At 38.6% G+C, this 25,805-nt stretch overlaps 1 protein-coding gene across 10 annotated transcripts in view; it reads right to left on the minus strand.

The window, feature by feature from the left end:
- CLASP1 (cytoplasmic linker associated protein 1) overlaps nucleotides 1-25,805 on the minus strand; it is a 177,675-nt gene that overhangs the window by 42,448 nt on the left and 109,422 nt on the right. For 3 of the 10 annotated variants that reach the window (XM_027879754.1, XM_027879752.1, XM_027879751.1), the window contains 8 exons: nucleotides 13,222-13,325; nucleotides 10,704-10,727; nucleotides 9,538-9,782; nucleotides 5,948-6,011; nucleotides 4,737-4,739; nucleotides 4,339-4,502; nucleotides 3,343-3,421; nucleotides 2,233-2,376 (listed from right to left, as the gene is read on the minus strand). In XM_027879754.1, the coding sequence (XP_027735555.1) occupies nucleotides 2,233-2,376; nucleotides 3,343-3,421; nucleotides 4,339-4,502; nucleotides 4,737-4,739; nucleotides 5,948-6,011; nucleotides 9,538-9,782; nucleotides 10,704-10,727; nucleotides 13,222-13,325 (827 nt within the window). Of the gene's footprint in view, nucleotides 1-2,232; nucleotides 2,377-3,342; nucleotides 3,422-4,338; nucleotides 4,503-4,736; nucleotides 4,740-5,947; nucleotides 6,012-9,537; nucleotides 9,783-10,703; nucleotides 10,728-13,221; nucleotides 13,326-17,109; nucleotides 17,173-20,737; nucleotides 20,846-25,805 lie in introns of all 10 variants that reach the window. The other 7 variants (XM_027879749.1, XM_027879745.1, XM_027879746.1 and 4 more) reach the window with 5 other exon arrangements.

Raw genomic sequence — 25,805 nt, forward strand, 5'->3', positions numbered from 1 at the left:
GAGCTGAGTTGATGGCACAGGTAGTCTCAAGTCCAGATCCTATTCAAAAACTACCTTATTTTACACTTTCTAAAGGCCTCTTGTGGTACTTCAATCATGTCAAGATGGAACTGGTTCTTTTCCCTCTCCCTAATAACCTCAACTACCCTCTCCATTTTTAGGTTATCTCAGTGTTTACAATTCATGGTCTGCTCTACATTTAGAAAACCTCAGATCTTGAAGGCCACCATAATAACCTCCACAAGGGCAGAATCTTCTGATGCTTAAATGCATCATCTTTATTCATTTCAATAAAAGGTACTTCTTTTTTTCCCAAGTTACAGTCCAAAATAAAACAAGGGTAATTTTTTAATCACATTCTTCAGAACATTTCACCTGCCAGAGTTGGCCCTTGATAAACCAGTTCACTACTGCATAATGAATTTATTAGTCTGTTAACTACAGTCCTGACAGATGTAACGGCCAATGATTGCTTATAAATCCTTTGCTGCACTGTTTCTTCTAAAGCCTGTGGTTTGTACTATGTTCTCAATAAAACTATAATACAGCAATGGTATGATGAAATAAAGATCACCTGAGTATTCGTTTTTAGCAGCCTCAGTTAGCTTAACTGTGTAATAATTTATTTGAAAGCTACAGGCATCAAAGGTAAATCCAAGTCACACGCAGTTTTAATAAAAAGAATTTCGATTCACTAATCTCCTGTCAAGCCCAAGGCTCTTGCCCAAGTACTGCTCAGGTGGAGTCTGTTGGAAGTTTTGCCAGAGCTCTGCAAGTCATTGAAAGCGATGGAAGGATCCGGACACCACGCTGTGAACAACCGCTCCCCACATCCCACGGGGAACAGCCAACTCCTTCAGCTGCAGCAGACACTCCTCGCTCCACTCTGCGTGCAGCAATGATGACCCCTAACGGTGGAATATTTTTCCTGAAATTGCTGAGCAGTATGCAGAGAGTTTGCTTTTCGTTGTGTATTTCTATTTAAAGTAATTACAGCTCCCTCTCACAGATCACCAGCAGAGGAAGCTGCTTAAGGTTTACCTGAACTCTAACAGAGAAGCAGCTGCTTTGACTGCTCAATTCTTTCTGACTTTGGACATGCAAACATTAAAATGCAAATGCATATTGCAGATTTAAGTCCAGGATTTCAAGTCCCCTCTTTTTTTCCTGAGGCAGACTACCTTAAAGAAGCAAATTTCAGCTACACTGCTGTGAATAATCCCTGCAGAAAGTCTTCAGAAAAGAGGACATTTTTCTCTAGAACCAATCATCTCTATGTGAGCAAGCAAACAGCACACACCCAAACAGCTTCTCTAAAGCCTTGTTTCAGCTATCACATAATGCTGCAGTGGTAGCACACCTGATACCCAGTAATCTTTTCATTGGAATAAAATAAAAATAATTTCATTATTTGCAAAGTTATAAAATCATATGTTACTCTAACATTAATCAGGCATTTTATGTGTATATAGTGTCAAATTCTCATACAATTTTTACATTCTGGAATTATTAAAGTTTGGTGGTTTGTTTGCTTGTTTGTTTTTTTAAACCCAAGTACATCTCAAAGTCTTTCACTCCTACTAGGAATAGAAGATAATTTTAAATTGTGTTACAGATGCCAGGTACAGAAACCAAGTCTCACTTTTCTCCTGGGAGAGATGAGTATCCCTGTCTTCCCCATTTTAGCTTGCCTGACGCTTGCATCTGAGCAAAATAAAGAACAAGGTAACTATTACCGAGGCCTGACCTAATTGTGTCAGTTTTTTCCAGGTAGAGATAAACACACAGCTCTTAAAAGAGAAGGGCTGAGAGCCCCTGGCAGCTAACTGATTTGTTTACTTTCTTTTAACAATATTATAACACTGAAGTTCTGCTACATTTCAGTCTACAAAGCACAGAGCCTTCACCTAAACATAAAAAAAAAACACCTAGAGATATTTCCAGACTGCTTAAGAAAAAGCAAATTTTCAAACTATCATCTCTTTTTGCATGGTAATAGTAGTCAAAGTCACACAGAGATTAAGTACCTACTAGGAAAAAATATATGAAGAAATGCTTCAAAATTGTGTCTATAATGAGTTCACAATTTCACTTGGACAGCAAGGTATGCAAAATCAGGTTTTTTTTTCAGTTAGACTTTAATCACTGATTTTTTCATTACCTTTATGGCAGGTTTGTTTAGGTTTTTTCTCCTTTTTGAAGACCAATAATTACTGCATCACTTTGTCTTACCTTTCTCACATCCGAGCTCTTTGGTTCTGTTGTCCAAGTTATAATTCTAGATACAGCAAGCCTTGTCTCACTGGAGTTTCCAAAGTCTGTTGGATCCATCTGTCTTGCCAAGGACTCAATATACTTCAGGATAGCAACTTTCACCTGAGAAATGAAAAGGGGGTTTATTAAACTCAGGGGTTGGCAAAGATGGATTTATCCCACAGTAAACAGATACCACTACAGATTGACAAGAGTCGTGTCACACATGGCAAGGAGGGGGGAGAGCAAAGTATTCCTGTGACATATCTACAACATCCTAAAAATAAAGAGCAACTTTCTACCAGGGGTAAGTTTTGTGTAGTAAGAGTCTGGAATGGAATATCAGAACTGGCTTGAAATGGTACATTTGCAAAAGCAGATCAGAACTCCACCAGGTTGTTTCCACCAGCAGCTATTGTTCCAGATGTCAAATCACAGCTTTTGGTCTCAAACCAAATGCCTGATGCTGGAGTCCGAAAAGATCCAACATTTGGGTGATTGAAGAAAGTCATCTGGATCCAAGATATTCCTGTCTCTGGAAGGTAAATGTATATGACTTCCAGAATTTATGGTGTTCCTATAGCCTGAAACAGCAACCTCCTAAAAGAACAGGCTGCACAACAGTGTCCCTCAGGGAGGATTCAATGACAGAGAGCTCTGAGGGGTTTCTTTCTCCAAACCCTACACGTGCTACACCTGATCTGTGCAGCAAGTACTTGTGAAGGTGTGTTTGGAAACCCAGCTTCCCAGATGTTCAGTCTGGTCCCTTCTGTCCTGCACAGACAGGTTTTCTTCCCACCACGATCAGGACGAAGAGGAATTCCATGTCTAAATTTTAAAATGTTCCAGGGCGCTTAAAACCCAACTCTTAGTGACTTGTGATGAGTTATAGGGCCCTCTTTTAAAGGTATTTACATTTATTTAAACGGAGAATGAGAGTGTTAATCAAAGTTGCCAATATAATTTCTGTATCACGCATGTACTTACAATTAATTACCTTCTCATGAGTTCTATGCTTTATGGTATGCCTGACATGGCAAGGTAAGACAAGAACGTTGACGCTTTAGTGAAACGGCTTTTGATACTGACCTTCAGATTTGGTGTTTGGGTCTGATCTACAATAAACCTCATCAAAATGTTAAATTGCTGATCAAACGGAAAAGAATCCCTGTCCAAAGAAAACAAAGGCAAAAATGTAATGCGAATTAAATTTTTAGGACAAAATTAGTTCAGTACATTAAAGCTTACACACCAGATTTCAACATTTACTCTTTTCTTCTTCTTTATTTACCATCAACCAGAGAAACTCCAAGTCTAAGGATTAGCTGATTATTGACAGAATACTGGAGAAAAGTTCTAAACCAGTATCTTTATACACTGTTACTCTACCTACTCTCTCTACACTTCTCCAGCTTTTGGCACACCATTCCTTCTTCATTTCAGACTCTGCTTTGTTCCCTTATCTCTAGAAGCAGCCTGGTTTATCTTTCCCTTGGAGTTCATACCTGGCTTTGATTTCTCTCCTCTTTTTTTCCTACTCTATCCTATTTTCTCCTAGATTATTATTACTTTTTTTTTTTTTTAATTATCCTATTTTCCAGAATGAGTTGAATTTTATTATAACAGTGTCGTGTGCTGACATCCTTCTAAAAGGACATGGAGGACAGAATTGTGTGAAGATTGCAGGAGCATTCAAGGTCTGATCCTGACATGACTGTTATTTGCTGTTTGAACAACACTGAAGATGCTCCAAGCTTTGTGGTAAAGCCCCTTTCATATTCTGAATACTGCAAATTTTTTGTACCTGACAGTCAAAAATAAATTCATATCACCCCCCCCCAAACTCCAAAATTAATCAGTTACATATTTTAAAATTTATGCTTTAAAGTTATTTATTTAGAAGAGAGACAGGCCTTTTCAATTCAATGCTTGAAATACTGTGACATAACTTTGTTCTCCTCTATTCTGGTATTCATAAAGACTGAGCCCTCAAAATTATACAGCACTGCTGGATTTTTAAAATGTTCCTGCCTTCTTGTAATCCTGAAAAAAACCTCCATAACATTTGCCATCTGAGTACTCTACCTGGTGACATCCAGAGCTTTTTGAACTTTTGCCTGCACAGACCCCAACAAATCTGCTCCCATTTTCTTTAGCAACTGGGTCAGGAGAACAAAAAGCCAGTCCTGTAAGTCATCTTTATGAATGATGATGAAATCAACCAGGGTTTCCAGAAACATGCTGAAGACCTATAAACAAAACAAGTGTCACAAAAAGAAATACAGTGCTTTAAATAAAAATAGACAAAGGGAAGGGGTTTACAATCTGAGTTTCAGGATGACTTTGTTATAAACAGTTTCATGAATGAATGATTTTAGTAACTACATTGCTCTGGAAAAAAAAATCAAACAAGACATGTCTAAAATGTGTTGTATTAAAATACCACATGAAACGAATGAAGGAAGGGGGTAGAAAACACTTACTCTCTGTAGTGAATTCCACGGCAAAGCAGGCCATGCAACAAAACAAACCACTCGTTAGCACACATAGTGATCAAGGCTGGTTGTTCAGATGCAGTTTGTCAACAGATAAAAGACACATTCATTGAAAGTTTACATTTTCTTAAAACACAATCTCTTCTCAGCTGAGTTACTTTATATACCTTATAAACCTTGGATCAGACCCAGTCTCCTCAGTCATGAAAGTCATGTATGTTTATATACATTTATATGAACAAAGTTTACATGTGTTTTAACACCACAACTAATAAGTTTGTAGCAATAATTCTATAAAAGCAGTGCAGGTAACAGATCACTGCTGCCAGAAAGGACGTCCTTGAGTCCAGAGTGCAATAAACTCTCACTTTACTCAGAAATTGGAAATATTTTGCGAACAAATAGTTATACCTTCACTCTACACAACACACACCAAACCCTGCCTGCCCACGTAATCTCCACCTTACCACCACTTATTAAAACTGGTTTACCAAGTGGTCTTGAAGTACAAATATTTATACAAACTTATTCTTTCTCAAATTGTATTTAATCCAACAGCAGATGTTTTTACCCAGACATTACTGGTTGCCCTCAACAGCAAACCTCCTAAGGAAAGGGTATGAAACTCCCTCTTCCCTTTTCCCTGGTCCCACTTACCCGTTAACAGAAGACCACTGGGTCTGAACACGCCTATGGACCCAACTTCCCCATCCTCTAGCCCACTTTTTTTCAAGAAATGTCTGTAAATTCATGTCATGCCCTTTAACTTCAAAGGTCAGTGTTATAAAGAAGGCAAAGCGCTGTATGAAAGACATGAATTGTGAGATTCTGAATAGTATCTTGGGGAGACCCCGTATTGCTCCCAGGTGTATCCAACACACAAATCCCAGTGAATGTGATTCTCATGACCCTTCACGGACCACCAGGAGACTCCCTAAGAAGTGCAGATAAAACTGAACTTCTCGCTCCAGGAGGTGACCTGCTCCTTAGGAAGCATGGAGTGACCGGTTCCTAGCAACATAAGAGAGACTGAAGGACATCCCTTTCCTTGTAAAACAGATGAAAATCGAGAAGATTTATAAATGCCAGTTTCCCCCAGCAGATGGCAGGGGTAGAAATACAAAACACTCCTCTTGGAACAGTGTCAAATGTGCACACACAGTAACATAAGAGCACGAGCCAAGTCTTTGTGATCTTACCTTGCTGTGAGGGTCAGCAAACATGCGAGTAAATATTTCACACAGCCTTTTTAACTCGACTCGGCTGAAACACATAAGTGAAATATGATATTAATGCTAAAGGTTTAGTTGCAGGAGGGGAAAAAAAAATATTAACAGCTGAAAGATTTAAATGTTACTTCAATAATGCTTCTGAAAACTCTGTATATCTAGGCAAAGCCTCAAGTGGCGTTCCAGTTTAATTGCTCGGGTCACCAGTTTTACATTAAGAAATCTAATAAACATTTATTTCTTTAAAATCTTAAGTCAGACATTTGGATTTTCTTATGCTTTTATTTTCTTCTGTATTCTGAATTTCAGAAGACAACTTGAAATGTGCACATTTGGGAGGCACTTAGTTTCTGCCTGAGTCAAGGTCACTGAATCACTGAATCACTGAATCATCTGTCTTTTTCAGCTAAAGAACAGGTTTCTCAAGTCTCCTTTGTGTCAGAGGTTTCAAATTTCCAAGTAAACTGAGAATTTTAGTGTTGTCTGGTTATATACTAATGAAATATTCTGGTCTAAATTCTCAGTTGCTTCAGTAATATCTGTCTAGAATCACACATTATTAACAGATCAGAACAGACTCCACAGTCTGACAATAAGCATATTCAGGAGACAAATACACAGAAATGGAAGACAAATCAACAAATCATCAGAAGAGAATTAAATCAAGGGACAGTCTAAGTTCCTGTTAGTAAGAGAGTAGTAGGTGCACAGTAGTGCTCTTTTTACAGAAGGGGGAAAAAATGCTGCATAAAATATTGAATTTGAGTCATATGCAGAACTCTTTGATGCCAAAGCTCTTACTTGCAAGGTATTGAAAATAAAATCTTAGCTTTCCTTCAAGGCAAACTGGCAAAGAATACAGAATCTTTGCTTGTTTATGGTGCAAACAAAAACAGCAGGGTAGTTAGGTTACATTTCCTGCGTACTATGGATGCAATTGGGTATTTTTCACAATTACTATGAAACCAGAGCAACCAGTGAAATGCACACTGACTGCTCAGAAAACAGCTATTGAAGGTTTTGGCTACAGGTAACATCTTTCCAGATTGATATTAATTCTACAGTCCATCAACTTCTCTCGTTCTAAAAACAAACCTTGAACAGGTCAGAAGATGCTAATAGTCTACACCTATTTTATGCTATTTATAAGTAACACAAGGCATTTTTTTTCAAATAAATCTATGCATGAAAGTCTGATCAAATTTTAAAAGGGCACAAACCAAATGGTTTTAAGAATCTGATAGAGAGGAAGAAGTCTTTGTAACAACATCACAGTAAGCTGTCAGGTTAATTCAGGATGAGGCTGCACAGTCTCAAAATGACTGCAACACTCTCCTGACTTCATGTAGATTGCAGTTTGCTGAATGAACCCCTATTTATTAGACTTAATGAACTTTCCTTCTGGCCAAAGGTTATATAAAGCCATCAATATAAACGTGACTGTTTCTAAATGCTCACAGACCCAAGCTAAGAATGCAAGCACTAAACTACAACAGGCAGTGGGAGAACATTTCCTTAAGGGACCCACTGGCCTTGTTTTGTTTAGAAGACCTCATGGGGAGCCCTTAGAAAAGCAGGGCATGTGAGGCTGTACGAAACAAAGAGGGTAGGTAAGTGCCGTTCCACTTTGCATGCACATCTCTGGATATGCAAATCCCAGCTAATATAGGATCAGCCATCTTTCAGTTCAGAATACTAAAGAAAACCTAGCCACATCACTGCCTTTTATTAACTTGTCACACCACAATAGAAGATATAAGGTTTAATTAGAAGACAGACTTGCCCCATGGATTAATGACCTTGATGATGTTCTGCAAGATGCCGTGGGAACAAACAGGATGATAAAATCTAATCTTTAGAACATCAACTCTGAACCAAGGAGGAAGCAGATCAAAAGAAAACCAAAATGAAATATAGAGAACTAAACTCAGTATCAAATTAAAAAATAACTGTGCAGAGCTGTAGTTTCTGGGACAGGTTTAAAAATTATTCAGGATCAAAGCTAAGGCAACTTGATAGCTTGAGGGACTAGTGACAGCAGCACAGTTCAAACACTGCAACCAGCAGGGTTGAAATCAATACTGTAATTCCACGGGCATTTCTCATAAGAGTTATTGATCTGTATAAATAGCCCATCACCAAAACTTGTCAGCAATTCCTTCCTTGCAACTCTCCCCAACAGCACTCCAAAGCTTGGTTATAATCCTCACACACCTTCATGGCAAAATCAAAGTCTCACCCAACTTTTTCACACAAGTATATGATGTGCCACAGTTTTTCCAGACAGTTCATTGAAGAGAAAGAAGAAAGACAGCATACGTGTGGGTAGTCTTAAGAGACTCAGAAATAGATCACATCAAAAAGCATCTCTGATCTAGAGACTAACTACCCATTCTAAAAATCTGTAGCACTTCATATTTAAGGACTGTATCACATCATGCAAAGTGCTAGAATATTTTTGTGATGGCAAGAAAACAACTTTTCAAGGTCTGCTCTCAGTACATTTTCATTCAGACTGTTAATGTGAACCATCAAATATTTTCAGCCAGTGTGAAGACCCTTTAAAACGGAAACAATTGCACGAATACAAGTAAGTAGGCTATAAATCCTGCAACAACCACTTATAAACTTGGCCATAATTTAAGAACATACTACTCATAACAGGAAAATAAAATTGTCACAGCTATTTGTGAATGTTATCTTCAAAGGAGCCAAGAGATAAACAGCTTACTTCAAATACTTTCACCATAAACTAAGGATGAAAAGTCTGAGAGCCAGTTGTCTACTTAACATGACCTGTGGCCATCAGGAGTTTCCACATAACTACTGGATAATCAGAAGACCTCTTCTAAAGGGTGACTTGTCAAAGCTGTTTGAAGGGTTTTTCGTGGTTTTCAACAAGGAAAAAAGGCCCGCCTCTCTTACCATAAGAAAAGTTTCAGAGCTGGTACACCTACTTCATTGCCCTAAGAATCTTCACTCTACATTACACACTTAAATTTACAGGACACAAGTTTCTGATATAAGATTTTTCAAGTTATAAACAAGATCTGTAATTACAGTCTTCATAAGGAGTCAAAGTATATCCAGCGTCAGCACTGTCTGATCTCAGCTCTGAAACACACACACCCTGACTCATTTTAGAATAAGTGCAGTGTTTGCTTTGCCAACTAAATTGCTGTAGAAAAAAACATTGAAGGTTCAAACAGACTAAGGAAAAAATGGTACCACCCTTCGAGTATGTTCACAGTACCATCATTGTGGGAAACCTCACTGAGCTGCTCTGTGCACCTTCCACTGGAGGTCTTCATGAGACAGAGGAAGGTCAAGAGAAGACAGCTTACCTGAGCCTCTTCTACATTACTGCCACAATTTAACAGAATTATACTGATGACATAGCAGGAATTTTTCCCACCATTAACAGAACTCCCATATAGTAGAGACAAAGCCTTCACAGCCATAAAAGATACTACCTGTCTCCATACAGCAGGCACATATTACTGACTTCTGACTATAGCCATCCCTCATGAATTACTGGCACATAAAACTATGAAGGTCACCTCAGTGTCCGCTGGCTTTTCAGTAAATTCTGAAGACCTATAAGCCCTTCCTTCCTTTCAGACCAGTTGGAGCTGGCACAGTGGTTCAGGACCTCAGCCACATCTTCCGTCTGCCGCAGGTAGTGTGGAATGCCCCCATTCCTGGAGCCATAGGAGCGCTCCGAGCAAGCGCTTGATGCGTCACTGTTGGCATCGTCATCGGAGTACATCCCATAGGGTTCATATCTTCTTCTCACTGGCTTTTTCTGGAAAAGGGGAAACTCAGACTTACCAGGTTATACATAGTTACATCAATGCCAAAAGAAAAACATTCTATTTGTAATCACTAAGAGGAAGATTAATGCTGCTGTTATAGTGACATACGTGTTTTAAAGACGTCACCATGCACCGCTTGCTTATCTCTCACAGTAGAGCAAGACAGATCCCATTGATTTCAACGAGACTATTTGAGTGACTAAGGGGAGTAGGGCCTGCCTTCCCCAGCAGGAAAGCAAGATATTTATGCCCAGTGGAATTAGTTACTGCTAATGAAATTAGATGTTGTTTTATTGGTAATAATGGTCAGTTCCATTGTTACAGATGCTATGATGACACAACCTCTACTTAAAAAAAAAAAAAAAAAAAAAAAAAAAAAAAAAGAAAGAGCTGAAAGAATCTGCACTGGCATGCACAGTCACTTTGATATTGATAATGAAGTGACTCTAGAAGTACACTGGACATAGGACATGGCAATTTCTCAGTTTGTTTGGGCTAGGATTTTTCCAGAGGCTGCCAAGGGAGTTGAGTACTCAAATCCCACTCATTTCCATAGCACAGCATTAGAAGACCTAATTCCCTTAGCTACATCTTTGACTACCTTGAAACTTCCAGAAGGAATATTAGAATAATAATGGCAGCAAAACAAACTCTGAAATGAACCTTAACAGAAAAGGGTTCAGAAGACAATGTATCAAAAAAGATCATCTATATCCTAAAGTGTTTGCTACAGAATTCCTTCCAGTGTCCAGTCCTGCAGCTCTTAGACTTGTGAAGCCAGCAGAGTTTTGCTTCCACTAGGACTGGAGGATTGAAGCATAAAAATTAACTCAAGTGCAGTATCATGGGCGTTAGCAACAAGGTGGGGAGAGTTGGAAAGTAGAAATAAAAAGTCAAGAAAGCACTAGTACCTTGCTCCTGGAGTCTCCTAACAGCTGTAGGCAGGAAAATATTGAAGGGTGGGAAAAAGCATAGAGAATTATGTCAGAAGCTTATGTAGGGTTTGTTTATGCAACAAAAACGTATAGCAAATGTGTCTTAGCAAATTAAAATAAAAAAAATACAGTTTATGCAAAATAAAAGTGGGTATAATAATGTCTGACTATCTCCTAACTGTTGTGCTTCTCATATTGCCTACAATTTCCATAAGGGAGCTTAGAAGTGAGATTATCTGCTTTTTAGGAACAGATCTACATGCAGCACCTCTTTGCTTACTTTTCAGAAACTCTGCACTGAAAGACACCGGAGTTTTTGGTGATGATTTCTTTCCCCACATATTATTAGTAGCATTTCGTTTTAGGGTCTTACATAGAAATCCTGATGTGAGGAAGCCACTATCTACAGTACAGCACATTTTATCAACTTCACTTGCCAAGTTCTCTTTCAAACCACAGTTCTTACGCCATACTTTTTTGAAGATTAGCTTCTTTTAAGACCCCCTGGTTGGCACCCCTGGCTTAAAGGCCTTACTTAACAGCAAAGTTTCCATCATCCTTTGAGGTCTTCTGACAGATCGAAGCACTGATTCCCAGTATAGACACTGTGGGTTTAGGCCAAGTCCAGCTCAAACAGAAGTAGTGGATCCAACGGGATTTGTACAGAGGGAGTAGAGGTCACAAAATGACCCCCTGTGTTTTGTTTAAATGGAGAATTTGGCTGAAGCCATCTTTGGAGAAGTTCTTTTTATTTCCTACTACTTGTAAAAGAAAAATCCTCTGAAAACAAGGCTACTGGGTAAAAGCTGGCAACACATTACCCTCTCAAATGGAGCCTGCACAGGGCTTGTAAACTGCCTGTTGTGAGAAGACAACCAAGAAACAGAGCAAATTGCGGTGGTGGAAAAGAAAGGGACAGCAACATTGCATTGCATCCCCTAAAAGTTATACAAATTCAGACTGATCAAAAGAGTCAGCAGCACCACCTGGTTTCCAACTAGACTTAAGTATTTCCCTTTTGAAGTGTTCAACCCTTCAAGATTTTAACACCGCAGTATAATGTTATTTATTTTATAAGATGAAATATTTAAAAGAGAACTCTCTAAGTCTAGCTGAAGATTAAGTCACACCCAAAAAAAACCTCAATGCTCAGCAGTCAATTGAAACACTGTGACTCTCCTCCCTCACGAAACCTGTATTCAGCAGCTGCTCACATGCAAGGATAAAACCTGATTTCATTTACACAGGCAAAACATTGCCTGTAATTATGTACTCTGAACTGCTCTGGTGGCAAATTTGAGGTGCTGAGAGCAGAACTGGCTCACATGTTGTTTGTTGTATTTGGTAATGAAAACCCTCACTAATGATTCAGCCCACTAAATGCAACAGTGCCATTCACTATATACTGTCTTACCTTTCTATTATTCAGAAATACTTTTTTTGTTTCGAAAGGTAAATTTTGTAAAAAGGGACATTTCTCTAGGAGTACTCTAATAGGTAACATGAGCTGGGTGATAATCAGACACAAAAAAGAAAACGCTAGCCAACCTTAGGAAAGGTGAACTAGGAAATGGAGAAAGGCCATCCACCACAAACACTGGGGATAGTTCATCTTCCTTAAAGAGAACCTGAGACAGATTCTGAGATATGTGTCTCAAGATACATCAGGAAATCTTTCCCTCAGTTCACATCTAGAGTTCGAGAAGACCCACTGGTACCCAGCTAATGCTACACAGTAATTTCTCCTGCCTCTACACATCCTCTCTCCCCCAAATACTTGAGGTAAATCCAAAGGTTCAACACTCGCCTTCTGAGGAGCGGAACACATTTTTTGGGTTCTAGCCAAGAGCTACCATAGTAGAGTAAGATTGTATAGGACAATGAAATTTTTAAGGATGACAATAAATTTACTGGTAAAAGCAGTGAATGTTTGAAAGTACTGGCAGCAAACTAGACAAATACAACTTAACTGCATGAGATGGTACCAATTCCATGCAAGTCAGGTTATGAGCCAACTGAGTGTCTATCCAGGTGCAAATAAACACAGGGCAGGAACTTGTGAAATTCTCAGTTCTTGCTGAAACCTGATCAGGAATCGACTCTAACAGAGGACACTGTTTTTCTGACAAAGTCTCCATGCAGGTAATGGGACTGATGGAAATCTCCAACCCCACGAGTGACGAGCACCCTCACGGTGCCGTGAACATCCTCTGACAGTCTTTCACTCGAAAGACAAACAGCTGATACAACCCATCCTGCAGCTCTAGGACCAAGCCACAGTCCATCTGATAACAACTGTGGAAAACTAACATGGAATAGGGGAAAACATACTGCTGCCAATATACCCAAAGACAAAACAGCAAAAGGTAACTAACTCTACAGCATCAGACACTGGCACAATCAGAACAAAGCTATTTAGAAAGAGGAGAACATACGTACAGGTAACTTTAAGCCACTTTCCGGAGTTGGAAGCATTTTGTATTTTTCCTCTTACCAGTGCATCGGCCACAGCAGCCTCCAGATCTGTGCTGGTGCTCAGGACTCGCAGGGCATTCACAGAAGCAGGAATCCTGCCTGGCTGTCCGAGTCCAAACCGGTCTGCACAAAAGACAACATTGAAAAGGATTGTTAAATGAACTCACATTCACTTGGAATCCTAATCAGGTGCCCAACTAGTTCTCCCCACGGGCTCTGGGAACTCACAGTGCTTTTCCATTAAACACCCTTTTACCCAGAGCTCCAGAGAGTTTGTCACTAGGGTAAGAAATAAACTATTGTTTGTTGGGTGTTAAGACAATTTTGGATCCTCAGGGCAAGTTTCTATTTATTTATTTTAAACTGGGAAGCAGGGTATCTATTTTGTGTTTCTTTTTACACAGCTGTTTCAAAGTTTTATTTTAATGTCAGAGGCAGACATGCCCATCCCAATCTGGCACTCTCAGAAATCAAGAGAAAGCTTCTCATTAACTTCAGAGAGACAGAACATGTTAATACCCAAGCTCTCATCCATCCTGCAGCCTTTTCTCAGGCAAGGATGTGAGACTAGTATTTATGCCTATTTTATGTCTCAAGGCTTGATTAACCAGTACAAAATCCTCCTATGCCCTCACAGTATAAAAATAAAGTTTATTATTTACTTGTGAAGTGACTCCAATTTTTAGTTTAGTACTGTTCTTAAGAAGCAGCTTAAATGCCACAGCTCTCTATCAAAACTGATCTTTTGAGCATACAGGATCATCTTCTTCCCTTTGAATTTGATGGCAAAACTCTCAAAGGCATCCAAAGCAACAGGGATTGAGTTTAAAATGCCATTCACACTCCTAACAATAATTAGTTTACTTTATAATTTGCCAAATCTACCAAAAAAGTTATTGAAATTAGTTTCTTTAGCAAAGTCCAAATTCAAAAAAGGAAGGCTAGCAAGGATGTGACAGAATCACTGACTAGAGTACCACAGGCCAGGCTCTGGCAGCCTAGTCCTTCTAGGTGGGGGCAGATCAGACACCAGATTACTGGGATCCTGCCTTTGGTCCATAAGCAGGAACATTGGTTTTGACATTCCAAGTTTTTGTTTCCATATGGGCTTGTTTTCGCTCATGAAAGACTTAGAATATCCCTTCAGGGACACAGGGTACACACCTCTCCCCTGCACCCACACATGCCAATAAGAGATTTGACAGCAAATTCAGAATCAACCTGCATGAGCCCATTTAATGGAGCTTCAGCTGATCCACACAGGAGGTAGCCATCAGGCAGCATGAGAGAGGGATCAAGTCACACAGGTCTTTTAATACTTCATCTATATTTAATTTAACAATGGAAAAATACTGCTCATCAAATTTCCCAGCTATATTGTGGATTTACAAAAAACTGAGGTCAAATGTGGTATTCAGCAGCTTAATGTATTTTTTGGGAAAATACTGCACTTCTCACAAAACTTCATTCCTTTCTTCTTTAAGAACCTACTGCACTGAAATATCTTTTAAGGAATTAACTCACACTGACATGCATAATTTAAATCAGAGATTGAAGTTTGCCAGTCTACTGTCCTAATTCCAAAGCTTTATTTGAATGTATCAGAGATTAAGCTACTGAAAGGAAATAGGGAAAAATTTTATAACCAAAGTATCTGGAGAAGTAAAAAAACCTCTGCAGCCTAGTGTTTACTTTAAACAGAAGCGTTATCTACCAAAATTTACTGTTTCTTCAAGTTATGGACCCAGACAAGACATTTCTGATTTACAACAAAATCACATTTTCTACAAAACACATTACAAGGGAAAAAAATAAACAAACTTCTTAGCACTACTGCCAAAAAGTAATCAAATCATGACATTTCACAAAAAAAATAAAAGTTGTATGTGTTATTACTATCCCCTTTTTTAATGCACTTGGGTTGAAGAATCACTTCAAATATTTAGGTGAAATAGTGCTTTATCCCTAAAATAGAAAGATCCGTGCACTCTCAACAGAAGCACAGAGGAGATGACAACGTGTTAGGTCTGATTGAAACTGAAGTCACAACTACAGAGACATACACTACAAAGATGTATAGAAGACAAGGATTTTCCTACGTACTAATAATATCTGGTATAACACAAGGTCTGTAAATGTTGAGACAAGTCCTGAACTCAGTTTTATATTTAAAACCAACTCCATGGAGTTGCTCAAGTGTTACTGATATCAGAATTTGGCTTTAAATTTTGAAATTACACAGCATCAAAAATACCACTGTCATTTGTTTTCACATAAATTTAGTATTTACATTAGAAAAGGGTAGATAGTTGTTTTGGCTTTTTTATTAAATGAAGAACAAAATGACAAAGTAATTCAATTGTAGATCAGTTTAAATACCCAGCATAAAAAATAAAATTGAGCTTTTCTAACACATTAAGTGCAGTGTGGCATGCTGGCTTCTATCTACCTCCATGGCTATCAGGAATTTTCTGAACTAATTTTTTCAGTGATCTTTGAATTCATAACACCCAAGTTACTCTGGGCTTCTCCCCAAGACACTGTTCCCATATCTGAGTGGAGAAGTAAGACCTTAGGAGAGACCTCAGCATATCTCTAACATGGGGCTGGGAATACATCTGGCTCCAGGAATAACCAGTACAAGCCCAATGTTACTGGGCAAGAAATCAGCAGAATATGCTCTGGCCACATTCCCTTGTCTCCCTGGCTAGATTCATTATACTTGTTACAAACTTGGTGAAAATTTGCAACCACCATTTTTGACCCTTTTTTTGCCATTTTTCAGAAGATTTTGGCCTTCTGTATGACACAGGTAACCATATAAAATTTGATTATTCTTCGTATCAAACCACCAGAGCCAAGCATGAAGTGACTATCACAGGAAGCTGAACGCAAACAAAGCTTAAATCTGTATTACAATCAAGCTATTTTAAATATTCTAAATTACTTTGGTTAAATACAAATTCAAATTGTTATTTGAAAAATGCCAGTCAAATCAGTTTGCATCATGTCTGTTGAGTAACCTGATAATGGAAATGTTCTGAGAGTTTTAATTAAGTGACAGCCATTTACCTAGACTCATGAGAAACAGAGTATTTTTCACTCCCTATCTGAAGGGGTATAATTAAATCACTTTCAGTATCACAAGTTCCTTATGCAATTTTAGCCTCCAAGAAAACACTGAAGGCCTCATCTTCTTTGTCCCCACAATTAAGTCTCTATTGTCCCAAAGCCAGCAGCGCTTGTTCAACTCTTTTAAGACTCCCAGTGAAATATCCTGATTTCAAAGGGAGTTACAGGTTCTCCATAAGAACCCAGCACAGAAGTGAGGAAGAAGCAACTGCAGATTTTTCTCATTATATGCGAGCATCAGTTGCCTGACGCAAAGCCCAGTGAAATTAAGGGAATAATTTCAACAACTTCCATGTACTTTGGACAAGGCCTTCAGAATTATAGGAAGGGTAGATCAGCTTCAGAGCTGATTCTGAAAGCCCAGCAGGTGCTTAATTTTTGCTGCTCTTGCGTATTTTGGAGAGGATCCCAAAGAACTTTCATTAACAGAGATAGTAGTCCAGAATATTTAGTAATAAATGGGATGAAACCCATTGGGATCCAGTTCTAGACCCATGCTGCACAACTGAGCCAATTTACAGGAGAATTGGGTAAGCCCTGGATCACCCTTTGTTTAAACACTGTTCACAATGTTCCTAAAATACATAAAATTAAAAACATCCAATAAATGAAATTCAAAACAAAAAGCCACGTTGAACAAAACCAGAACAGAAAGCCCCGCAGCGGTGAGAAGCACATGCCAAGTGCTGGCTGATGCACACGATGGCAAATGTTAAGATGGTGTAAAACAAGACTACGTATAAGAAGCGGATTCATGCAGTTAGCGCTTGTTCACCTGACTGCCCAACAGAATCAGCAGTGGAGAGAGCACTAGTGGACCTGGAATGACGTCGAGAAGCTGCAAGTAGAAGGAATGGCAACACCCACAGGATTAACACACATTTAACCCGAGACAGAAAATGCCACAATCCGAAGGGGATGCGTGTGACCGCTACCGGTAAAGGTGTTTCATAGTGACAGGGAAATGAGGCTGTATATGAATGCATAACAGATACAGTGCAAGCCCCACAGCAACGCCTCCGTCTGTAGCTTCCTCCCCTTCCCCTCGTGACCATAAACACGATGCACGACACAACTCATCTGTGACAGCCCCAAACTGGGCGCAGCTCAGCAAAATCACCCCAGTGCACATCGGTCACGTTCCAGACCCCACAGGCCTGGAAGACGGCCATCAACGAGAACGTGGAGCACATAACTACAGAGAAGGATTTAGATGTGTCTGATCTAAACCCCAGAGTGAAGCCGTGATGAATGGTTACAAATTGTGCTTGCAGGTATTTTTCCACAACATTCTAGCCTATGCATAAAGAAATGTTAACGAAGAGAATGCATAACCACATAAGTAGAAAGAGTCATACAGGGAGGTCACCAACCACTGTGTCTCGGTCCCCGGGTTGGGTTTCTTTTCCAAGAAAACACACGTACACACATATTGCAGGTGTGGCTACTGCCAAGGGTGTCTTGCTTTTAACAAATTGTGTATACATGTTCCTTGAACTTTGGTATGAACATGCACAGATAACCAGAATATGCACATCACAAACCTATCTAGAATTACACATGTATACAAATTGTTAATAGCAATGAAGCACATGCAGTAGCAGAGGAGCCTAAACCAAATATAGCTCCCACTTCAGTTCCCAGTTGTTAGCAGCACATCAGTCACAAAACGCCTTTGGAGAGGTTTTCATTTCTTGGATTCAGCAAACAAGTGAGTTCTTTATGAAAGCAAATGAAAAACTGGCCCAGACATTTCCAAATTACATAAATTCAGTTTTTCTAAAGAAGTTTTCCCTACATCTAGCAATGACATGCTCACCAGCTCAAAGCAACTGCCCCAAGAAACTGATTGTTCATTTGAGCAATTCATCACCACAGACTCTCTGAAGGCCTTGTTGCTTTAACATCATAACTAGTACCGTCAAGACTGAAAAAATAAATCAAAATCACCTTCTAATACAAACAGGCTTTGTCAATTATGCATATATGTGTGCAGAAGAAAAACTCCTAAGTCTTCTTTCTAAGGTAAGGAATTCATAAACACAAATACTAATGTTATGAAGTAGAAATCAGCAAAATGAGAAAAATAAAATTTTTGGTTTTTTTCAACTGTGAGAGCTTCAATAAAAATTATACAGAATATGCAATGTGGTCTTTGACTATGAAGAACACATGCATTTATTCAAGAGAACAATCCCACTGACATCATAAGTAAACTCATGAAAGATTTGCAGGATCAGTGCAGGATTATACTGAATCTCACAATTAAGGTTCTTAGCTCACAATTGCTTTCTCCCATATCATTCACTGCGCCCCTGTGGACGCCACTGCAAGATTAGGTCTCATGGAGAAACAAGAATAACAAAAAAAATAAAGAACCTCTCATCTCTACAAACAGGCTGAGCACAGACTGACTCTTAACGGGTATTTACTAACATAGGAGGCAAGACTCTTGATGCACAGACTTGCAGATCCGCACAGCAGCCCAAAAACAAGAGCAATTTAAAGGTCAAGATGTAGGTTCTGACACTGACCATAATACCTCTTAAATGCAAGAATCCTGTCTATACATATAGCTACTTTGAGTATAATCCACGAATATACAAGTTAATCTTTACGAGCAAAACCAGACCATGGACAGGAGGATTATATTATCTTTGCATTTGCAAGATTAACTGGGTTCTAAAAATACTGTAATAGAACCATATTGTTTTGGCTTAAACTGACATATATAAATTTCTCTGAAATGAATTACACACTACACAAGTTCATGAACATGTTCAAGCTCAAAGCACTTCAGTTAAAGCACAAGGAACAGGCAATAGGATAACAACTACATTGGGTTACTGCTGTTACAAATATTCCCTCCCCATGTAACCTTTAACAATGTATTTCTAGAACTGCATTAATCTTCACATAATTAAAACCCATGAGTTAAAATGAGATGACCCTCTCCCCACAATAAATGTTGTAACAAACTGTAACACACATCTGTAACTAAAATTTTATAGTCAGTGTACAAGTGAGACTCAGAACTGGTGAAGACATACAAAGCCCACACCAACCCTGATTCTGATACATTGTATTAATTTTTCAGAACAAGGGCTCAAGACAATATTTCAACTACCATATTTTCAATAAAATAAACAAAGCACAGCACAAGTGACACAGAACACTGATGAGTTAACCCTGAAATCCAGCCTGCTTATACACTTTGGCTGGAGGAAAAAAGGTTCATCCAAAATTGAAGCTAGGCAAGTTAACTATAAAAATGAGCTGCAGTTGTATATTTACTGTCTTTTTATAGCTCTAGTATCAAATCAGCTTTATTCCATCAGAAAAAGTTCATCCATTTATCTTAAAGAGCTATGAACTAAGTTATGAATGCAAAGTTGAACTCCTCCTATTTTTCACCAAAAATTGAGATATTAGAGATAAAGCAAATGATTATTTTATAGCTCAATATAATGAAGTCTTTGAACCCAAAAGCCTCTCCAATATTAACTTGTGCTATGTTCCACTTGCACACTGTATCATATATCTTAATTTTGTCACTATGTGCAAAATAGATCCTGTAACACCATTCTTCATCAAATTACTACATAAACAAAGAAGGTCTGGAGATAAACCATATTTCATGTCTGAGATGACAGGTCTTTGATACAAGTAATGTATTTGGTTGAATATATGACATGGTATTTGATCAGAAACATTAACTATCTTGCTGTATTCAGCATTGTGCAGAAAAACTTCTGCATGTGGTAACTGTAATGAGATTCTCTATTTGTACTGTACACTTAAGCTGCATTTCAATGATGCTCCTTTAAAACCTCAGTCTTTGCACGATTTTAAGCTGCTTGATAAAGTTTCCAACTAAAACAGCATCTGCCACTAAACTGATGATTAACAATGTTCTTTGAAACCTCTATAAAAAGAGAGCTGCTATCTCCGATGGGGGATTTAATATAGAAATTATATACTGTATCTGTATCTAGATGTAAGAAAGTCAGATTGTGAACAATCAGAGTCACTCAACAACAGACTACAACAGACTACAATGCTACCACTGTGACCTAGGAGATCCAGGTTTGCCCTCCCATAGATTTCCATCAGTGTTGTAAAGCGAAGCACAGCAGCCCCGTACAAGCTGATTTTATGAAACTAAAAATTGCAAAAGTTCAAACTAAACTATTTTCCTGCTAACAGTGAAACACTGAGAACCAGAATTGAAGCATGCAGAAGAAAACAGAGGGGAAAAAAGCAGGGTCGGAAAGGGGGAGTGTCAGGAATCCAGAGGACAGGGAAGAGCTCATTCCGCCTAGCAGTGTCTTGGGGCAATCACAACAAGGGAAAAAGGCAAAAAAATATTGACCCTTAAAGCTCCAATGCCTACATGTACTCACCAAGTGGAGGAAAGCCCCGAGCAGGGCTTGTATCTCGACTGCTCTCACGGCTGGTATCACGACTGCACCCCTGACTCATGCTGGGTCGGGGGATACGACTGCTCCGTGCTAGCATGCAGCATGGAGAGTTTCAGAGAAGGTGAACAAGTTTAATGAGGACAGAAAGCTCAAAGTCAAGTCACATTTCTGTTAGTTACGGTAATTATTACATTAGTAATTACAATCTGCAGCAGCCTGCTCAGGCTCTTTACAAACCAACTACCTTACATGCTGAGCGGTGTTTGTGATGTGAAATTTGAGCAGCATTAATGTCTGGCTGACAGTCTGTTTTTGTCTTAAGCAATCCAAGTTTTGTTATTCAAGTAGAGCAGCAATCTTCAATCATTTAGGGGAGCTCTACTGTTGCAAAACAGATGAGGCTGAAAAAAACCCTTCTGGAATATTTCTTCCTTAATTATAAGATAAACACCCTTCTGGAACAAAATAGCAGATGAAAATTTTTTTAGGTAATCATGATACCTATATGCTATTTCTACATAGATTTGCCTTTCACAAGGATAGTTTTGCCATGAACAAATGTCCTAGGGAAAAAAAAGGTGTACTGTACAGACTTGCAGAGATACCTTTCTCTAATGAAAGGTACTGGGAAAAAGCATTCAGAACCTGAATACCTGAAAGACAGGTTAAAAAGTGATTTGAATTTGAAGAGAGCATCAGAGCTTCAGATATTTAACAGAAGCTAACTTCTGCTCCTCAAGCATTTCTAAAAGCAATTTGTATTTATAGTTTTATATGCACACAGTTTGAGATGTATGCACGCTGAAGGGGAGTTTTAAACTATCCTCTTTACTTTCACAAAACCCTACACGTTTGTAGATGTTTGAAATCCTACATGTTTGGAAGATGTTTGCAAAAAGTTATTTAGTAAGTTTTATACCCGATAAAGAACACAGTATTTTCTTAGGGAAAAGAACAGCAGTTAATTGTCAGGAGTTTACCTTGAAGAATTTAATGACAAGAGAGATTTCCTTTGCTGTTTTGAAAAGGCAGTAGCATATTTTAAGTGTTTAGGAAAAGCCATTAAAGAATTTTCTCATGCACAAAGTAAAACCTAATCTGCCAGCTTTCATGACAACACAGCAGAGGTACATATGCATATGAACACACTAATAATTTGACAGTATCTCTCTTTTTTAAAAAAAAAAAAGCCATTTGCATGCTTCAGAATATATATATATATTCTTATAAATATTAGTTTTTATAGAGAACTTATATGCCTAGACTCAAGCTAATAAAGTTCCTCCAGAGTTTTTCTGTGGTCTCATATACACTGGGTGTGTTAGTATCCTTCAAGCAAAACAGTACAGAACAAAATAGAAACCTTCAGATTTGGGTTTTTCAATTCAAATAGAAACTTTGCCAGATTCTTGGTTTGTGAAATCCCTTCCAGTTTTGCAGAACCCAGTTCATATCTCTCAGCTGAATTAATGGTTCTGATGGTTGACCTTTGATGTCAGACAATACAAGATGAGCTATTAAACAAGATGATTAGACCACCATAATGCCTAATGGTTTTGAGTGAGTTAAATGGTCTTATAATAAATAAGACAGACTAAATGATAAGAACTGGATGAAATTAGGGTCCATGAGTACAATAATCTCACCTCAGATGTACAAGGAAAAAAGTTGACAGGTGAACTACAGGTAAAAGTAACACACCAGAGTCTTCCACACAAATACTTGCTTGAAATTGCAGACTCTCTAGAAGCAAACTTCTCATTCTTGGGTCTCATGCTTAGATGTAAATAATGGCAGCCTTCACATCAGGTTTGCACAAGCAGTCATTTCTCTTAAGCAGAGAAGATCTGCCAGTCTTTTCTACTTTTCTACCCTACTAAAAACAGTAAAGGCTCTTAAGAGAGGGAGAGATGTGAATGATTAAAAAAAATTAATGGATGCACACAATATATTCTCCTTCCATAACAGCTAACAGCAGCAGCATGAAGTATGAAGAAACTGCACTCTAACTGCACGAGAACAGACTAGTAGGCAGTGCTACTGATGAAGCACAATACTGACTGCACAAACAGAGCACCTAAAACCAAACAAACACTGCTTACTTCATGAGTAATGGTCAAACAAAAGGGTTGCATGTTACTGGATACAAACACAGAAAAAAAGGAAAAAAGAATGGATCAAAAAGAACTGAAAAATGAGTCTGTTGTGGACTCCCAGGCACCTGCCTCAACGTTTTTAATACTGTGCTGTGTAGACAAGATTGTGTATCAGCTGCTCAGAGTATTTGCTTTAGACACTGCCAGCAGTAAGGGCCAGCAGTGTTGTAATTTAGAGAAGTCTCTCATACTGTGACAGCCTGTCTCTGCACTGCAGGCAGCAAAGGCAGAGACAACAGACAAAAGTCTCAATTTGAGAATTCTCAACCCCCAAAAGTTGGACAGAAATCAAGTAAACGAGTAGCAAAATGGATTAAAAGGAGTAAGCAGAATGAAAGCAAGACAGTGTGCCCACAGTCAGCTCTGCTGTGAGAGTCTAGGACAGGACAAGGATGAGTTGTTTTTAATAATATCCCAACTTTCTAATGTGTACTGTACATCTAAGTTTTACCAACTTCATCTGGAAAGTCACAGCACTTAGACATGGCTCACATCATTATTAAAACACACCGGTGGAACACAACAAATGTAAATATCACCAGCAGGACATGACAGTGCCCCTGTTTACCAATCTACCACTTGGAAGAAACCTGTATTTCATTGGGGTGTGAATTTTAATGATTCTAAAATGGAGACTAAAAATCAGCAGAGGCTTTCTTTACATCAATACCAGTGGTTTAAAGAGTATGAAATGCTGCCAAAACTGCCAAAGGAAAGCTCTGCACTGGGGTACACCCTGTAGAGGAAAGTGAAGAACTGCCTCCAGCTTTCCAACAAACACTCATGGCAGAACCTGCATGAAACTGATAGCCAGCTGTGCCTGCTCCGCTTATTGGAAAATGACAAACTCGAATCTCTCACTCCTTTCAGATCCAGCTGGGCCACACAATCTGCTGAGCATCCAACAGAATTAACTTCAGGTAGATAACTTTCAATCTATGGGAAATGGACATCACCTTTTTGAAGAGATGATCTCCTTCAAGGGACCCAAAGAAAAGCTCAAGATGAAGTGGACTATACTCCTCCTTCCCCAACTATCACCACTAATAAAACCCACTGAGGAGACAGCAAAGGCAAGCTTAAAACTGAAGTGTCATAAGCAGGGCTGTACAGGTGACCATGCAATACCTGGGCACACCAAATGTGCCTCTTTGAAAACAATTTCTTCAAGGTTTCCAGCACACAGAAGGAACATTTTTCATGGATACCTGTGGTCATCAGGGAAATCTAAGCTAGAAGCAAGATACTGATATTAACAGGCATCCCCATGCAGAGGCCCTATTAGTTTGCTACTGCCCCAGGGGGGCCTGAAAAACTCCAGTGGATGGTTCCTGTATTGAAAACCAAGGTGAGTGGGAGTCTATTTAATGAAATGAACAAATAAAATAAAACAAAATATAAAGGAAATATAGAGACTGAAGCAACATAATAAGAAAGCATAAAATACTGTTAGCTACTATGCTATGAAGTAATAAATACAGTGGAATAATGGTAATATAGCTGACAGCTCAGAAGCTCTGAATTTCTGCAACTGAGCAGAAAAGGCAACACAAGCGTCAGACACTCCTGTTCCCCTAACAGTCCAAAAAGAACAGGCTGTGGCCATCAACCCTGGGAGGGCAGGTGTAAGCCACACACTTGATATATGTCAGAGCTCTCTCCCACTCTCAAAGAACAAGCACTGTCAGTCTTCTCCGGGTGCACACCAGAGAAATGAGACACAAATTACTTTCAAACGAATTCAAGGCTCCGTAATGTACCTGAAAGCAGGCAACCCAAGAGTGAGGATTTTACACAAGGCAATTTCCCTTCAGATGCTCGAGACTGTCTCAAATCAAACCACATAACTTGATGATTAGTTAAGCATGGGTAATGGTACTATCCATCATTCTTTGCTTCCTCCTGAAAAACAATGCTCTCCTACAGAGTGATGGCAGAACAATTATCTCCAGTATTTGGGAAGCTCTTTACATTTTAAAAGCAGCGAGCAGAAAAGCACAGTGACTTCATACAGAGGCCATAAAATAGATCAGACATGCGAAGAACACAGAATTTGGAAAAGCAATCACAATGAACATGAAGTATTTTTTATGAATCATAATGGCATATGCACTCAGGTGCTTTAAAATCATTTCACTATACTGGAAGAATGAATAAGATACTTCTCTATTAACAATCTACTCTAAATAAAAAGGTAGCCTAAATGTAAAATACATTTGCTAAGACAACAGATATAAATTTAATTGCCAACAGTAAGGCTATAATTTCAATCAATTTCAACCCAATAGTAATGTCTTTGGAGATAAAAGTATCATTTAAAGTGTTCTTCTTCTACATTAGCTTCAAACTTATAAAACAATTTCTATTAAAAAATGAAAATGTTCAGACAGCACACTGAATACCTTTTCACCTCAAATCACATACACAGAAGTTTTATATATGATGTTTACTCACCTGACTTAAAAAAAAATGAATCTGCTGATAAAATTTGAAAATAGAAACTATTACAGAACATTTACATAACAGTTACTGGCACAAGAATATTGAAAACAGAACAATTAAAGCAGAAGTCTAAAATGTCGTCTAAGAATGCGGCTCCAAGACATTAAGGATGAGAGAAGCAAACCATTTAAGTTGCAAAATTTCTAAAATAATCCAAGAAGGTGCTTTTTGCCTTTGATTCCAACTGACTGTAAAGACTGCTCAGCTCATTTTAGGACTGAGACGTTGATACCAAATGAGGTCTTTTTGCTGTGACGGTTATTCACGACAACTGTTTTTGCTGTCTGATCTAATAACATCACTCATGTTGAATTTCAAACAGAAGACACATCACGACACCTTTAGGCTTACTTTGAAAGTATAGCTCAACCTGGAAAATTAAAATTACTCTC

This window comes from Empidonax traillii, unplaced genomic scaffold (assembly GCF_003031625.1).
Source record: "Empidonax traillii isolate 1590-97213 ecotype Southwest subspecies unplaced genomic scaffold, ASM303162v1 scaffold57:size2250009, whole genome shotgun sequence".
NCBI lineage: Eukaryota > Metazoa > Chordata > Aves > Passeriformes > Tyrannidae > Empidonax > Empidonax traillii.